General features: G+C 44.5%; 1 protein-coding gene across 1 annotated transcript in view; it reads left to right on the forward strand.

The window, feature by feature from the left end:
* The window catches only part of CNGB3 (cyclic nucleotide gated channel subunit beta 3), a 564986-nt gene that overhangs the window by 231746 nt on the left and 314258 nt on the right, over positions 1-18982 (forward strand). Inside the window, exon 7 of the mRNA XM_078686155.1 lies at positions 16860-16924. Within this exon, the coding sequence (XP_078542281.1) occupies positions 16860-16924 (65 nt within the window). The remainder of the gene's footprint in view (positions 1-16859; positions 16925-18982) is intronic.

The following is an 18982-nucleotide window of genomic DNA, read 5'->3' on the forward strand; positions in this document are numbered from 1 at the left end:
TACAACATGTTATCCCATGAAATGACAGGTATCTACAATAGTGTAAACAATGTTAAAAACACGACTAACCAACAAAACCCAATTCATTACATTTGTACACATACATATCTCTCACACACTCCCCTCCTTGTAATTCTATATAAAAACGAAGATTTTAATCAAACATTTAGCGTTTAACACAAATAATCCTGTGAATATAGATCATAGTGCTCAAAATTACACTTGCCTTATGTTCTCTCCTTTGCATAGATTGATACATCAAAACATCATATTTCATACGGATTTATAGCGTTTTATATTTATGTCTTATCAATTCTTAGCCTTTAGGTTGTTCCGTATAAAGAATATTGTTTTCTTTATTATTTCCTGCTGTGGCTTAATGTATAATCATCATTAATCATGCTTACCAATGGGGACGGAAGTGAGAATACTGCTAACATGCTGAAGTTGGTAACTAGACACAATATTGGAAAATAAATATAGTATGGACAGAATATCGAATTCAAAATATAGAATGGACATAATATAGTGGTTTATAATATTGAAATGCAGGTAAGTAATATCGACTGTCAAAATATCAAAGTACATAATATAGGCATCAAAATATATCGAATTTTTAATAATGTCGATTTTTTAAAGTGTTTTGTATGTTAGTATATGTTTTAAAAAAGTATATTATTTTTGTAATGTATGTTTAATTATTTTTTTAAGTTAAGAAATTTATGTAAAATAATGTTTGCGTATTTTACTTCTGTAGCTGGTTGTGGGTTTATAGGGAATGGGTAGGAAGTAGTTTAATTATAGTAAATTAAATATTAGTTTTTAGGAAATATTAATTATTTTTAATTTAATTTAGCGTTTTAGTTCTGTAGCGGGTTGTGGGTTTATAGGGGAATAGGGTGGAAAATAATTTAATTGTAACTAAGTAAATATTTATTTTTATTTATTGGTATTGATAATTAATTTATTGGTAATTAATTATTAATTGGTAATTCATTGTAATTAATTGGTAATTAGTGTTTATTAATTGATTAATTGATAATTCTGTTAATTGTGTTCATTTCTTATTTGGGATGGGTTGTGGGTTTATAGGGGAAAAGGGTGGAAAGTAATTTAATTGTAATTAAGTAATTATTGAAATTATTTTTGTGTATTGATAATTAAGTTATTTCTAATTAATTATTAATTGTTTTTTTATTATTTATTACATTGTTGGTATTGGAAAGTTAATTGGTTGTAATTAATTATTAATAGGTTATTCATTTTTAATAAATAATATTTATTGGTTTTTATAATTAATTAATTATTACATTTTTTGTAATTGGTAATTAATTTTAAGAATGTTTTTTATTGGTATTGATAATTAATTTATTTTTATTTAAATATTAAATCATTACTTTCTCTACTGTTGCACTCACTGGAGTGGGACTAGTAATTTTTACCCCTAAGCTTTCCAACGCTTTCCCTACTGTTGCACTCTCTGGAGTGGGAATAGTCATTATTACCCTCCCGCTATCCAACGCTTTCCCTACTGTTGCACTCTCTGGAGTGGGAATTGTAATGTTTACCCCAACGCTATCCAACGCTTTCCCTACTGTTGCACTCTCTGGAGTGGGAATAGTAATTTTTACCCTCCCGCTATCCAATAATTTTCCTACTGTTGCACTCACTGGAGTGGGAATAGTAAATGTTACCTTCCCGCTATCCAACACTGATGTAAATTTATTTTTAGAGATTACATATATTATTTATTAATTTGAATATATTTAAATTAATTTTAGGAATGTTTTATTTAATTATATTGATTATTTAATTAAGTTAATATTACTTTCAACATATTTAAAAAAAAATGATATTTTTTACAAACTATATTTTAAACAACGATATGTTTTCTTCGATATTTTTGTACTTACCCGTTTGTAGATAGGGATTCGATATTCTGACCTTGGATATTTTGGTGTCTATATTCTGTCCATTCTATATTTTTGTTGTCGATATTTAGTCAGTGATCCGCTGAAGTTAGCTAATAATCATGAAGCTTGTGACAATCCAACGTAGTCTCTCTCGTATGCCAAAATGGGCTGTTTTCACTGAAACAGGATGGATAGCATTACATCATGAGAGTAAGAAATGAAGGGCTTGATGTAAAGAAAGGAAACACTGCAGACACACTACCTGAAATCCTGATGATACACTCTTCATTTGTGGTTTCTTAAATTCCAAGAACGGTCAAGGAAGAAGTGGGAGCGTGGATAGTAGACCTCTTTCAACTTTGGTTCACAACAGTCTAGAAGAAACAGTGCACACAATAAGGATCTGAAAAGGATATGAAAGGCTACAAGTAGCCAGACTGATGCTGTGCCTTCATAAATTAGAGGGTGCCGTCCTGCATCCAACTGTAAAATACTGTTGGATGCACATAGGCTAACTCCCTGCGAGGTATTCACCCCAAAACTGCTGAAAAAGATTGACTATTACGGAACAACTGCAGCGCACTTCTATAAGTTTAGTGGGGCTCGCTAAGTTGGATTCAAAGAATATTGAATCTCTCTCGGAGAAAGTCAAAGACCGCATAAAATGAGGCTGGTGTGTGACCAGACGTGGGTCCCAGGCTCACTGTGCCACTGGATTCAAGCTATCCTGGCTGATGAGGGGTGAAACCCGGAAACTGGTCTTAGGATGCTTGTTTCCTGTCCAATGATGACCTGGCTCGGCAGTTCGGGCTGGACTGTTCCCATGAGGCACAGGGTCAAGACTGATTTGCATATGGCCAGGTCTACACTGGGGTGGCATGGTGAGCAAAAGAATGATGGGTTTAACCCAGATCACTTAACTAGCTGTGAATGTTTTGATTTGTTATGCATTCCGGCCATCAACAAGCTATCCTGGCTGATGAGGGGTGAAACCCTGAAACCAGTCCTAGGATGCTTGTTTCCGGTCTGAGGAGGACCTGGCTTGGCAGTTCGGGCTGGACTGTTCCCATGATGCACAGAGTCAAGACTGATTTGCATATGGCCAGGTATAAACTGGAGTGGCATGGTGAGAAAAAGAATGATGGATTTAACCCAGATCTCTTAACTGGAGGTAAATGTTTTGATTTCTCCTACTTACCGTCCATCAATTGTGTGTCTTTTGCTTTGTCGCCCTAAGAGCGCTTGGTATGCCCAGACGTGGGTCCCAGGCTCACTGTGGCACTGGATTCAAGCTATCTTCGCTGATGAGGGGTGACGCCCTGAAACTGGTCCTAGGTTGCTTCTTTCTGGTCCGAGGAGGACCTGGCTTGGCAGTACGGGCTGGACTGTTCCCATGAGGCACAGGTTCATGACTGATTTGCATAGGGCCAGGTCTAAACTAGGGTGGCATTGTGAGTAAAAGAATGATGGATTTAACCCAGATTTCTTGACTAGGGGTGAATGTTTTGATTTGTTCTGCATTCCGTCCATCAATTGTGTATCTTTTGCTGTCTGACCTAGTATAAGGCAGGATGACATTTCCAAAAAATGACCACCTACATAATAGTGTGGTAAAGGCCACTTTAATGAAACAGGTGTAAAACTTTAATAAACATCCTTGACTCTAAGCCCTACATAAAAATAACAATGTGTCCTCACTATATGTTCATAACCATCTGTTAGACATGGCATAATTGGCGTGGGTTTCCACTGTATTTTTGCCTTTACCTCCTGTGTTTTTGCTGTGTTTTGGACCCCAAAGTAATTCCCAAGGGAACCAAGGGAAAAGTTCCCCCAGCCTCCCACTGAACAGAAGCCTTGGGTCCCTACAGGTAAGCCTGGTCAGAAGGGCCCCAGGGCGAGTTATGGTAACTTACAGGGGGACCCTAGGTGTCCCAATATGATTACCTATGCACCCACTGGTGCACCTCCCCAGGAGATAGCTAGTGTAGCCTTGGGGGATGGGTTGGGTGCATAAGAGGGGTGGGTGTTCAGAAGAAATGCCACTGGTCTCTTTGGGAGACATTGAGATGGTCCCAAGGGCTCATCTGCCTGATAACACTAAGAAGTACAGGCAGTGGGTGGCCATCATGCCATAGTGTAGAAGCTCTAAGAGACACTGGAGTCAGTGTGACATCTGTCACTTGTCAGCTAGTGTCTGAGGAGAAGGTGGTCCCCAACACATTCTACCCAGTAGTTACAGCTTACAACTCGGAGTGCCTCTGCAAAGTGACACAGGTTCCCTTTGAGTGGGGTTTCAGGTACCTTGAGAGTAGCTGTGAGGCCAGCCATGCCTGTTGGCTGTCTGCAAGGCAATGATTTGGAGAGTTCCCCTTGGGAAAAGGTGGAGTGGAAGTCTCATTTGGAGATGTTGGTTCTGCCTGAGTGGGCACGTGTGACCACTCGGTCAACGGCAGCCGTTTAAGGGCAATCAAGAGGACATGGAGCCTGAAACAATGGCCCAGGTGCTGGCCAGAAAGAGAAGAGGCAAGGGTGCAGGAAACCGGCCCCGAAGTGGCCACGGTCAAGGAGGAGGCAAACCTTGGGGAGGGTGCCCAGGAGCCCTGGAGCCTACAGGGGAGCAAGTGGGCGAACTGGGGGACCTGCCTGAGCTGACCCATTGACAGCATGAAGGGGGACCCTCCAGGGAGGAATTCTGCCAGGAGCAGCAGAAATGTCCTTCCTTTGTTGGTTTGTGGCAACAGGCTGAATACCAGGCAGCAGGTGAAAAGTCTGGATCACATTGGATTTACTGGGAGAATGGTCTCCTGTATAGTGAGCCTAGGATTGCTCAGCCTGGGTCAGCCCATGTGATGTGGTACCCCAGCGCTTCAGAGCCTTCCTAATGGGACTGACTCATGATGTGCCTTTGGCAGGGCGTTTGGGGCAAGACAAGGCCTTTGAAAGGCTTGTCACCCACTTTTACTGGCCCCAAATGTGTAAGAATTCACACATTTTAGGTCTTGCCAGACTAGCCACGCAAGTTGTAAGAGTGGGAGGAAGTGCAAGGCTTCTTTTCAACCTTGCCCCGTAGTCAGCACTCCCTTTGAGAGGGTAGGAATTGACATTGTGGGGCCTATAGATCCCAAGACAGCCATGGTAACCAGGTTGATGCTGGTCTTGGTTACCATGCCACCCAGTACCCAGAAGCCATCCCTCTCTGGACTGTGATGACCCCCATGGTGGGTAGTGTGTTGATTGAGATTTCTCCCGTGTGGGGTTCCCCAGAGAGGTGGTGTCTGACCGGGGCACCAACTTCATATCTAAGTATATGAAGTCCCTGTGGCAGGAATGTGGTGTTACCTACAAGTTCACCACTCCTTACCACCCCCAAGGTAATGGGCTGGTTAAGAAATTCAATTGGTCCCTTAAGGGCATGATTATGGGTCTTGGTGAATCTATGAGGCATAAGTGGGACATCCTCTCACCATGCCTGTTGTTTGCTTACAGGGAGGTACCGCGGAAATCCTTGAGCTTCTGTATGGCAATCCTGTAGGAGGACCTCTAAGTCTAGTCAGAGAAGGATGGAAGAACGCTCTCAGTAAACCTGTCCAGGATGTATATAGCTACATGCTAGCCTTCAAGGAACCAGAATAAGCACTTCAGGCAACTTTCTCAGGCAAATCTGGAAGCCAGCCAGGAAGAGATGAAACTGTGGTATGATCAGAATGCCACTCTGATTTTCAGCCTGATCAAAAGTGTGGGTTATGGCCCCAGTGGAGCCTTGTGTGCTCCAAGATAAGTGGACTGGGCCAATTGAGGTGGTGAAGCTCAAGAGCAAAGTCACCTACATGGTGGACTAGCAGTCTCCAAGGAACACTTTGCAGGTCCTACATTTGAACTGCCTTAAGCCCCACTTAGAGAGGCCCGAAGTAGGCATGCTCCTAGCAACAGATACTGGAATGGAAGAGGAGACTGAGCCTCTTCCTGAGCTCCTGTCTGCTAAGGAACACGATGGGTCAGTCGACAGTGTAACACTCTCCCCCACCCTGATTCCTGAACAGCAGAGTGACTGCTGCCAACTGTTGTGGCAGTTTGCTGCTCTGCTCTCCTTAACCCCTGGTGTCACTGGAGTAGAGGTCAGCATTTTCAATGCCAGAGGGGCACTATCAATTCGGGGTGATGCCCTTTGGGTTGAAGAATGCCCCTACCACCTTTCAGAGGTTGGTCAATCAGGTGATAGCTGGACTGAGGGATTGCAGTGCAGCCTACCTGGATGACATAGCAGTGTTCAGTACCACTTTTAGAGGAACACCTGCACCACCTCTGGGATGCGTTGAAGGCTCTGCAGAGGGCAGGCCTCATGATCTAGGCAAGCAAGTGCCAGATCGGGCAGGGTTTGGTGGTGTACTTGGGATGCCAGGTAGGAAGTGGCCAAGTGGCGCCCCTACAGCCCAAGATTGATACCATTCTGGCTTGGGAACCCCCCCATGACCCAGATAGAGATGAGAGCCTTCTTGGGATGCACTGGCTATTACAGAAGATTCATCAACAGTTATGGCTCCATTATTGCCCCCTTGACAGAGCGGACTTCCAGAAAGCAGCTTAGGTAAGTGAACGGCGCTTTTGATGCCCTGAAATCTGCCATGTGCACGGTGCCCATGCTCAAGGCACCCATCTTCTCACAGGAATTCGTGGTGCAGACAGATGCTTCAGAAAATGACGCAGGGGGCTGTGCTCTCACAGCTAAATGAGGAGGGCTTATATCAACCCATAGCCTAGCAGGAGATTACTTCCAAGGGAACAGAGGTGGAGTGCGATTGAGAATGAGGCTTTTGCTGTGGCCTGGTCACTGAAGAAGTTGAGGCCCTACTTGTTTGGGACTCACTTCCGGGTTCAGACCAACCACAGGCCCCTCAGATGGTTGATGCAGATGAGGGGCTGAAAATCCAAAGTTGTTGAGGTGGTCCATTTCTCCACAGGGGTTGGACTTCACGGTGGAATACCGCCCTGGTACAGAACACTCCAATGCTGAAGGTCTGTCCAAATTTTTCTGCCTTAGAGTAGAGAACTCCCAAGAGGGTGGGTAGTTCTCTCCACATTTCAGCTGGAGGGAACACGTGCTAGACCCGGCATCATTGGCGTAGGTTTACCCTGCATGTTTTAACTTTACCTCCTGTGTTTGTGCTGTGTGTTGGACTCTGTTTTGCTGGTCTAGATGCTTTGGGCACTTTGCCACTGCTGTTCAGTGCCAAAATGCAAGTGCTCACTTTTTACATTGTTGTTATGGATTGGTGTTTCCATGATTGGTGTATGTGGTTTATTGTTAAGTCCCTAGTACAGTGCACTGTGTGCGCCCTGGGCCTGTAAACCAAATGCTGCTAGTAAGCTTGCAGCACTGATTGTGCCATCTACACAAGCAGCCTTGCAACAAGGTCTCAGGCCTGCTATTGCAGAGCCTGTATGTAGTCTGCTACTGCCATGTCAACTTGGCAAGTGCACCCACTTGCCAGGCCGTAACCTTCCCTTTTCTTACATGTTAGTTACCCCTAAGTTAGGCCCAAGGTAACCCCGTGGCAGGGTGTAGTGCATGCGAAAGGTAGGGCTTGCCCTGATATGTGTGGCATATCCTGATAGTGAAATACTGCCAATTTAGTTTTTCTCTATTGTAAGGCTATAGGCTATATCTGTTCCCTTAGGATAGAATGGGGTGTTTGCTCAAAACATCTTATAAGCATAACTGCCCATGGGAACAAGATAGGAAAATAAAGTTTGACATGCCTGAACTCAGAATGTTAAGATGCATCTTTTAGTGAGGGTGATTTTTACATTCTGGGTTTGAAAATACCACTTTTGGAAAGTAGGTATTTTCTTGCCTAACCATCTAGTGTGCCTCTGCTAGGTTGTATATTGACTGTCTGGCTTTGGAGTGACAGGGGCTGGGGATGGGAATTCTGTTCAGACAGCCATTTGGGGGGTGAGGTGTGTCATGCCTTTCTAAGGTAATTCAGGGCTGGGTTTAATAGACCTGGGCGGCATTCAGAGTAGGAAATCAAGAGGAACCTTTGCAAAGGAGAAGAGCTCGATAAAATGAGGAGGAATACTGCCTCTGTGCTGTTTGCTGTCTGGAGTTGGCCTGCAGTGGCTACTTTCTGCCAAGAAAAGGGACAAGGACTTTCCTGTTTGCTGTGTCCCCTGCTTGAGGAAGATTTCCAATGGCTTAAAACTGAGCTTGCCTCCTGTTCTAAAGTCTCAGGGACACAAAGACTTCACCACCAGCTCTCCTGAACTTCCTTTCTGGGAATTCTGACCTGCTAAGTTGTGCCTGCTGTTGTTTTGGACCTCTGGCGGCTGTTTGCCGCTGGGAGCTGGAAAAGTAACGCAACTTCGAGACCTTTTTCTGATTAATCGCCGAAAAACATGTTACAGCTCCTGCCCGTGGCTCGAGATATTGCGACACACTGCATCGATGGCACCAATCTCTGAGGCCCAAGATCACCATACTGATTCCAACAAAAGCCCTGCTGTACGGCTGCAAGAACCCACGCACCGTACTGGTTCATCGCATCACATCGAGGTGCCAGGTCTGTCGCATTGTTGGGGGATGCAGTAAGGAACCGATGCATCACCTCCCAACGCAGTAAGAAACCGACAAATCCTCTCCTCTCTGGGAAGGAACTGACGCATCACCTCCCTTGTGCAGCAGTAAGGAACAAAAGCATCACCTTCCCCGGAGCAAGGAACCGACGCATCACCTTCCCTGAGTGTAAGGAACCGAAGCATCAACTACCCTGCTACCTTTTTTGTTTGTGTGCACAACGCATCCAAGGTACATAGTGCGAAAAGTGTTGCATCTGCAATTTGTTTTGAACTGATCTATTTTTACCATTTGAAAGTCATATTTGTATTACTGTATTGTGGATTTTTGTCATTTTGGTCATGTTTGGTTTAGATAAAGATTACTTACTTTTCTAAACTGTTGTGGTGTCCATATGCAGTGTTTTCACTGTATTACTGGATGTGTTCACAAATGCTTTACACACTGCCTCTGGGATAAGCCTGTTTGCTCCTGGCAAGCTACCAAGGGGTTGAGCAGGGGTTATTTTAGAAGTGTATCCCCGTTACTCTGACTAGAAGCATGGGTCCCTATTTGGGCAAATGTACTTACCTCTGCCAACTAGGGGCCCCCATTTCTAACACCATCCAAAACCCCTTTCCTAAGTAACCCTTCCCAACACATCCTACAAAATTCCAATCATAACTCTCCTGACTCAAACTCCCCTCATCCAAATCCTGTGCATACAACACTGTTGCCATCTCAAATACCTCCCTCCTCCCAAAACTTCAACTGTGTCTAAACATGACCAACTTTTTAAAGTTGTGTAGTGAACCCCCACCAGTAAAACCACTGAGTTTTTCTGTACCCCCCAATTTACTCACTGACTTACCATCCTGACTGGCAAATGTAGCATCCCTTCCAAAATACTCCGTATCTGCATTAGGTACAACTCAGCACAAAAAATACACACTTGTACCTCATCATCTCTAAAGAGCTCAAAATTCTTATATCTAATGTCGCTGTGTTACAAAAATATAAAACCTTCTGCCTTGCAAAATGTCCTCAATTCTCTGTTACTTTTTCTATGAGCTCTGTCTATTGCCCTAGGTATCAGAGCTCCACACCAAACTTTTCTTGGCATTAATCCTCTCAAAATAACTGTTGTGCTATATCACACTCCCTTTACACAAAGTAAATCCTGCTTCGTAGACTTCACCTGCATAAGTCCCTTGAAACCTAACAACATAATTTCCCCCCTGGTGCAAAATCAGGACGTCGTGGCAGGGGTAACACTTGACCAAAATATTTTGTTCTGGCAACAGTCATGCCACCTCATTCCTCCTTTTTTAAACCATGTTATTTGAACCACCATAACAGGCAGTCGCAATTGGCGGCCTCATCTCCTATTGTCAGCATGTCTGGATGCCCACATCACAAAGGAGTCCCCACAGATCCAAACCTCAATATGTCCTCTGTCTGGGCCCGCAATGCAACCTAGGAGAAAAAGAATTAATGTTCATGCAAGTCAAGCTGGTTGCAAATAGTGCTGGGAACAATTGGACCACCAATAACACACCTGTCCAATGTATGCCGCTGCCAAACCCCTTTTTTCGGAATTCGTCGCCATCTCAATCTGGAAAAAATGAGTCGCCAAGTCTTGAGCACAATACACCAGTGCCAGAAGCTATTTCCTCATAACCACCAACACCTGTGAGGCCATAAACCACAAATCATGATGCAGGAAAATCTCTCCCTGTCCCCTCCTGTAACCAGACAGTGTCACCCACCGACCCCGGAGGCAGACTTGCACGTCCAGATATTCTCTCATAGTCACACAGCAACCCCTTCCCAACTGAACCATTTATTGTTATACACCTTCGGCAACATGTCAATTACCTTCTTCAAACCATCCAATGTAATGGGACACCGCACCCTTGCTCCATTGCCCTGCTCCCTTGACCAATCCTCCAGAATGTGTCTCCCCAGCTCCCTCACTGATGGCCAGTAACCCCAGAAAACCTTACCATAGAAAGGCACCCCTGCAAACTTACCAGCTATAGTAAAAGCTGACAAACCTTTGACAATAAGAGACATAATGAAATGAATCACGTCATTCTTCTGAGCCAGACCTTCATCCGTTCCGCCGTACTGCCCCCTATTGCACAAATTGATTCCACGGCAGGCGATATTCCACACAGGTAGACTCTGATAATGACACAAAGATGAGCTCCAGCACAAATTCCTGCCCACTGACCACAAGTGCACTGGATCGCTGTCGTCATCTTGTGAGCCCATGGTGCCTTTCCTACCGGAACCTCATCCACTGAAAACGATGAAGAGCATCAGCGATCTTATTGCTGGCACCGGCAATATGCTGTGATTAGTAAGTAATGTTTAGAAGCAGACACTGGAGCACAAAAACCTGTAGCAATTGCCAGACCTTGGGATCCCACGCAGATTGGTGGTTGACCATACCACAGAAATGTTATCCACATTGAAAAGGACCATCTTGTTTGCAAAATGATGACCTCCAAAGACAAACTGCAACCACAAGGGGAAAGAACTCCACAAAAGCAATACTCCGCCCGTATCTTCCATGTCTCAGGCCATTTCTCCACACACCACTGCCCTTGCCAAGATATGCTGAACCCATGACAGCCTTCTGCATCAGAAACTGCTCAATGGACCATTCCATCTGCTTCCCCAAGCCTGCCATGGGGATCCCATTGCACTCACGTAGAGAATTTCTCAAAATATGCAGATCCTCTTTAACCCCCACTTTGGGGCGCACATGGTGGTGTGGTAGGGATGTGCCAGCCAAAGCCCAATCTCCTGCAGAAAGTCCTCCCGGCCCACACAGCCCTGCATGCAAAGTTCAAATGATCCAGCAAAAAAAACTGGATATCCTTCACCTGCACCTTGCTTTTGACCAACATATTATCCAGCAACTCTATACAATGTTGCCTCTTATCCTCTGGCAGCCTGATCTCCATTCTTACAGAATCCAATTTGATTCCCCAGAAAAGTGAGCACCTGCACTGGTCCGACTGTCTTTTCCAGCGCTAAAGGAACCCCCCAGGTCCTCCATCAATTCCTGAAACAGCGACAAACTCTCCTGACATTCCCTGATATTCATCACCCCCACCATGAAACAATCGTCCAACTAGTGGGTCATGACATACTTTCCTGCGTATGAGTAAAAACCTACTGCAGAAAAGTACTGCAAGCTTCAAATAAAGTACAGAACACTGAACAACCCATAGGGAGAGCCTTGACAAAGAACTTGCCACCAGACTGAATACCCAATAGATCCTAGTCCTCAGGGTGAACAGGCCATAGGCGGAAAGCAGTTTTACATCACATTTTGCCCCTTGACCCATGGCATTCACCAACTGCACCGCAAAATCCACCGAGGCGTAATGAACCCTACAACATTCCTCTAGAATTGAATCATTCACCGACAAACCGCCTGGCCAAGACAAATGGTGAATCAGGCCTCCTTCTTAGGGACCACTCCTACCAGTGAAACCCTCATATTCTCCAATGGCCAGTGGAAAAAAGCCCTTTCTTCCTGTCTTCCGCCACCTTCTTTAAGTGCTTGCTCCATACCAAATCCTGGCACACGGGGGCCATAGTACCACAAAGAAAAACCCAATTGAAAGGCAGTCAGAAGCAATTCCTTTTCCTCGTTAGTACCCAGTAACTGCAGCTAAATTTGCAACCTGTCCAATCTACCTGCTGTGCGTGCCTTTAGCCATGGGATTCTGATCCCTGCCTCTACTGCGTTCGTCGGAACCAGTCCACCAGTTCGCCGGAATTCCCTCACTGTGTGAGGGAATTCTTCCCGTCACACTCATACCTGTATTTTCAGTATTCCTGCAAACACTGCCCTGTTGTATGACCAACATGCCATTCCTGTCACCACCTGCCCTCGTCCTGCTGCCCTCACTCCTGCTGTTGCCCCCACCCCAGCTTGGGTGGGAAGCCCCTGAAAGTGCTTGTAAATGACCAGCCTGCCACTCACAGTATAAGTCAATGGGGCTGGCTGTTCAGGCGTCATTGTCTGCAAAAAGAACTCTATGTCCAACTGTGCCGATACCCTATTCTCCTCTTCAGAGAGACGAGGCTTGAACTCCTTGTCATACTCACACAGGACCAATCCCCAAATGTAACTTGCACCTAGCACGCCACATCAAGGTATTTAGAAAAATTCACACACCTCGCAGTAAACACCCACGTATCTGAGGAAGTTAGCAGTCTAGTTCTCTATGTTAGTGGGCACCCTGGGTCTGCGTGATAACTTGTACGCCTCCTCTTTAGAGCCTCTCTTAGCCTGCTCCTCCCTGTGCAACTGCTAAAACAACTCTATGTACTCCCCATTCCAAATATTCTCATTGGTAGCCAACATTAAATGAGCCCCTTGAAGCTTAGAGATACCCATGTAGGGCAATGTTTTTCGTTTCACTTCCTTACTCTCTTTCTTTTCCCCATATTACTTGTCCTCACCTATGTCTGCTGTCACCTCGGGCTCATGCACTGCACCAGCCCCCCCACCCAATGGTTTCTCTGTCTTCTTGTCAGTTTCCATACCAGTGCCCTGATCCTGTACATACCTACTGTTTGATATACAAGGCCAGTACCCCACTGTTGCTGCGTCTCGTCACAGTGCATGACAACTGCAACATCTTACCTGCCCTCAAGGTCGGGGCGCACCAAATCCATACTTCTTGATGCAAATGTCGCCTTGCTAGTGGACACTGTCGTCGTTGGTACCTCCGACATACTTAAACTACCCCTTCTGTTGGTAACACCCAGAACTCATTGTCCATCCTGAAGGGCCTCCCACCATTCATCCTCCCCATCCGCCTCAACAGTCGTACCTTCATCCACTTCATCTTCTCTATAATCCAAGTCCCATTCCGTCCCCTTCCACCTTCCACCAGGCTCTGCACTCATGCCAGGGAGCTCACTGTCACTCACACCCCCATCACCAAACTGTGCATCATACAAATCATGTGACGGATCAAACTCCAGTAAAGTGGGCATACAACCCAGTACTGGGTGCACCGATGATGGGGCCACCGCAGTCCCAGAGCCAACCACACGGACACATGCCCTGACTTTGGACCGGGGTGGCCAGGCCACAGCAGACCCTCCAGGCTTGCTGGCTATGCCTCCTCTGCACTGCCTGTCCATCACATGGGGCCCCATCAGAACACCATAACCACCTGTCTGGGTCCCCATCCTGAGCAAGCCACTGGTCCCAACCACACCACGGTATGTGCTATAGGCACCAAGAAGGGCATCATGGCCTCACTGCTGTGCAGCATGGATGTCCCCAACATAACCGGGGACACCTGTGTTGCCCAGGCCTTTGGCAAAAATTCAGCCTGTCTGAAACAGTAAACCCAGGGTGCTAAAAAAACCATCTCCCTGGGACATAAACAAATTAAGGCTCATGTCTGCCCCTAAAACAATGTCCTGGCCAATAGCTCCACTGCCCACACTAGCTTGGCCAAAAACATTACTTGCGGGCACCTGGTGCCCTGCACCGGTAACCACACTCTCAACTTACCCTCCTTCCCCTTCCCTCCCATCGCTCTGGGCTCTGGCCTGCCCGCGCCAACTCGATAAGTCCAGAGGCAGGCCCATTGGACTTCTGGCACACCCCCCTGCGGAGACGCTACTGGGAGTCTCCCTGTGGCCAAAATGCGTCAACGAGCTCTCAGGCCACACGCCTCCACTCAAGCCCTGAAACAGGCCCTCTGGGGAGTAAATAGGACCATCAGGCCCCCGGTACTTTAAAGTGGATGCCAGGGGGCCAGGACAATTCCATGTTTGATATGCAACCTCTTTAAATTGGCCACTGGATTACACCATGCAAAGCCCCATCCTACTATATTTGACCCGGGGTCTGCATTGCCAAAGTCTCCATGAACTATAAGCAAATGAACCACTTCTCAGGTAAACTTCAAAGCTATTTTTCATTCTAATGTTTGTAGAGATATTCAACATGGGTTCGGCCAACAGCACCTCTCTTAGGACTATTCCTTACAGATTGTTTTCTGGTGATCACAAATTCTGAGGCAGATAGCTTCACTGTTAAGCCAGGCTTAAAAACCAATGAAATTCCCAAAACAGCGTTTATCAGCAGGGGTAACCAAAGCCCTTACAGAGTATGATAATCTGTGGGAATCAATGTTCTATATTAGAAAATACTTGTCTACAGTCTTCTATACTGTGCATTAACAATTCACCTATATAGGGCTATTGACTTTAAAAAATAAATAATGCAGGCCTACTATCTTTGCCATCGTGTTTGGTGATAAACATACCTATAACGTCTAACATAACTTTTCCTAATGAACCAATCAGGCCGATTGCTTTGATCTTTGGATTTTTAACATGACCAACTCAGGTCTACACAACTGGGCATAATCTGTGCAATACAAGTACTCTATATCATCAGAAGTGCACAACTTGTGATCAATCATATCCTGTAGAGATGACGATCAACATGGGGGTGAAGCCAAAGCCCCTCTGTCTGTAGTGCTTCTTACAGCTCTTGTTCTACTGATCACATAAGGTGTGGCAATATATATTCTGCCAAGCCAGTCTTTAAAAGACACACAATGAGACCATTTGACAGGCTAATATCTAATATCATGGTCCCTCCTATAGCAAGCTTAATATTCAGGCAGCTGGAGTGTTTGTTCCATAAGAGCTGTGATAGTAAATCGAGAAGTATTACCGAAATAAATCGTTCGCTAATCACCTGTTAGGAAGAGAGGACTTTGGCCCCAATTTCTATCTGATGGAGCGAGTCTGGCAAGCACAGCCCCAGGACACTAGCCGGGCTCACTGTTCTACCTGACTCAGCAGTCTGAAGGTGTTATTTAGAGATTAGCAGATGTCGAATATCCACCTGGCACTGGCAGTTATTTCATCCGAATTATTTAGAGTGGGTACTTAGCTATAGATGAATATGCAGTCTAAATACTGCGGATTGGACATCCATCAGTTGTTGCCATATGCCCGATATGCACCAAACTAAATAACACTCACTGTGTTTTCAGAGAAGAGAAAGAAGTATGATTTCACCTCGATCCCCTGGGGGATAAGAAGGGTCCCCCAGCAGCCCTCCACCACCTGAGTGGGTTCTGGGAGACCCATTCATGCTTACCCTTAAAAATGCTCAGGATAACACCAGCAAATGCTTCCACTATTATGTATTTCACCACTCGCAAAGTAAAGCGGGAGGAAGGTAGCCAGACTTGTTTGTATGACAATTACTTATCATATCGGGCTCCCTGGAACAGGGTAGTTACAGGGGAAACTGAGCTGAAGGCCAAGTGGTTTATAAATGTCGACTGAACCTCAAGATGGCAACATTGAACCATATTACATATTGTGCAGTTTTATATTGCTTATTAATTGGGTTTAATATTCTTCGGAAAGATTTAAAGCATGTTCATATCATCCATTCAATATTCATTATTTGCCTGAGACTGCAGATATGTCTATGAATGTAACAATGTGTATAATTAAGAATCGCATTCTAAATGCAAACCCTATTTTAAAGAAATGAAAAACATGCATTTTAAAATGTTCTTTTCTTATGTAGTTCATTATCACTATAGAGTAGGTTTAACAAGACATATATAAAGCTAGATACTAAGTGCTACATGGGGCAGTGTCATGTTTTTTCTGGTTCTGGATTTACAATGTTTATTTTCACTCACTGGGGACTATTCGGTAGATGCTTGCATCAAGGTTGGGACTGCAAGGAAGAAGTTGTCAGAGGTGCAGATTAAAGTTTGAAAGAGTTGCACTGTCGTTGTGAAAGAAGTGTGCTTTTTTTATCAACACTGAAAGATAGACAAAATGATATGCCTAACTTTTTTACTTGTCTAGGGAAGGTAAATATCCTGCAAATAAAATGAACTTGTTTAATTACAAGAAATAATTAACAGTTAGACCTCTTTTCTGTGCTATACGAGCTGGAAACCAATGACCCGCTAGCAAACATTCAATAAGAAGACTTCTCCATGTAATTAATATATGTAAATACAGACAGACAGACAGACTGACAGACAGAAGGATAGATAAATTGATCCTGGTCTTCTTTCTCTCTGTAAATAGCAAAAGCCACAATCGTGATTGCAGATTTCCAAGGGAGGGCAGCATTGCATTGAAAATGCAAAGAGCAATCCAAAAGAGGGTGACGTAAAAGGGCAATCCGCCGTCAGTTTCATTATTTAAATGCTAGAAGTACCGTCTGAGGGCAATGTATGTGTTCTGATTCATATAAACTGAAATGAAACTACGCTTGCCTAAATAAGAGTAAAAAAAAGTATTCGATAAATACTGAACAAACAACTTAATGTATATCCTCTGCTTCTGTCTAGTACACTTCGTTCTTTGAGTTCAATGATCGATTGGAAGCAGTACTGAAGAAGGCATACATGTACAGGTAAGCATCCTAACAGCAATCTAGACAACAATGATGCCACATAAATTCACAATTCAGAGATTAATTTGTACAAGCAGTAAGTACAGGAGTTTCTTTACGGGCCCAACGCCAAATGCCGTGATTCCCGAATGCCAAGGCTGCGTATTTTTGATTCCACCTCGTGGCCCTTTCCTCCACCCCTTCACTCCATTGCTCTTTATCCCACTATTTCAAGTTCTTTTTTTATCCCTGATTTCTATTTCTGCTCTTTTACCATATTTCCCACCCTACCTTTTCTGCCTTTATCTCTTTCTTGCTCCTTGTCAAAATCTGATGAGGAAAATGAAGTTGGATACTCAAAGTGGAAGCCTGCTGCCCTGCACCCGCTACCACAGGCACAAATGAAGAACTGAACATATTAACAAGCCCCTATCGCTACCACAACGTCACTGCGATAGGGCCTCGCATTATTCACCAGGCAGCGTTAAGCCGTGGCCTAATGCTACCTTGTGAATAGGCCTCCTTTCAAGCTGTGTTTAGCGTGAAAGGGGCGTGCAGTGGGTGTTGTGGTCGGCATTCCACAGCAACACCTATTAATATTTACGCTGCCCCCTTTTCACAAGGGCAGTATAAATAGGAGCTGACACCAAACTTAAGACCAGGAAAACCCTGGTCTTAAGTTGGCGGTAAGAGGAGAAACTCTTTATTTCTCCTCGTTTTTGCTTTTCCATGTGTGCTGCCTAGTGCAGCGCACATGGAAAATGCAAAATGCCATGATTTGTTTATGTGCAGGTAGGTGTCCCTTCCTGTACATAAACCAACCATTTTTTTAAATGCAGTTTTGTAACTCACATGTGTGGCAGCACACATGTAAGTTACAAACTGGCATTTTAGGTTTGTTTATGTGCAGGAGGTGAAAGTGACTCAAAAGACCACCACATTTTCTGGTGGGTAAGGTAAGGCAGAGCTACAAATGAGAGAATGTTTGCATTTATATAATACTGAAAAGAAAAGAGCAGGGATATGTCTACACCTTGCTTAGCTTCTGGGCTTATACAACTAAGGAATATTTTATATATTTCTAAAATGTGGAAAACTGCTTACATGGTAGTCATCATGGAAGTTCATTTTGCAAGCTTTTGTGGCTCAGGTACTTTTATTTCATTTTATTGTACCTGATTATTTTACTGCCTATTTGCAAGGACACTTTTGCCTGCATGATCCAACTTGAAAGGAAGAATGATTCTGTTGCATTGATCAGTGCCCTGCTTCGACCTGAATGTATGACATCAGTTTTGCATTGTAAAATGCCCCTTCTACTGTGTTTGCATAGTTTGGGTGTATGAAAGCTTTCGGGGTATTAGATCTCCCATTCCTTCCCCTCACTATATACAAGTTTAGGTCCTAGCTATGGGAATTTATTGTGACATGTGTACGCTTAAAATTGGGTAAACTTGTAAGTTCACAAGATTCAGGTTCATGGCTGCATTTCCCCATTTCCTGTCGCACATGTACACACTTGAACGTATTTCTGGTTGCCTGGCAGATTATCCACACACGGCTGCTGATTGACTGTTGCAGTTGCAGTCCTTGCTAGGTGTTCCCTTAGGTTGGGGAGTGAAGGGAATGTCATTTCTTCTGTGGCCCCTTGATGGATTTTTGGTGGTGTCAGAGGGTATAAGAAGAGCGGGTGATCTGTGGCAGTTGCCTTGGGTTGCTGGTGGTTGTAGTTCCCCGATCCTAATCTCGTTTGATCTTGCTTTGCTCACATTTCCTCCTATTCACTCTTGAAATACAAAGTAAATATCTTTCAAGGGAGAACTAACGTGAGGCGGAGCTAAATGGAAGATTTGTCATTAAATGCTTCATTGTCAAGCCAGGCCCTCTAGAGTGTTCCTCTGTTCTGCAAACTGCAATTTTCTGGCCAATTCTGGGAATGAGGTTCCTGTATTGGAGTCAAGGATGATTCCTCTGAACGTTCATACATATTTAAACCCTGCCAATACAGTATTCTCATATATAGCTTCAGATCCCTAATCCATGAAGGTGTGCTGATGAGTGATCATTGTTTGGGTGATA

This window comes from Lissotriton helveticus, chromosome 4_1 (genome assembly GCF_964261635.1).
Source record: "Lissotriton helveticus chromosome 4_1, aLisHel1.1, whole genome shotgun sequence".
Classification (NCBI taxonomy): domain Eukaryota; kingdom Metazoa; phylum Chordata; class Amphibia; order Caudata; family Salamandridae; genus Lissotriton; species Lissotriton helveticus.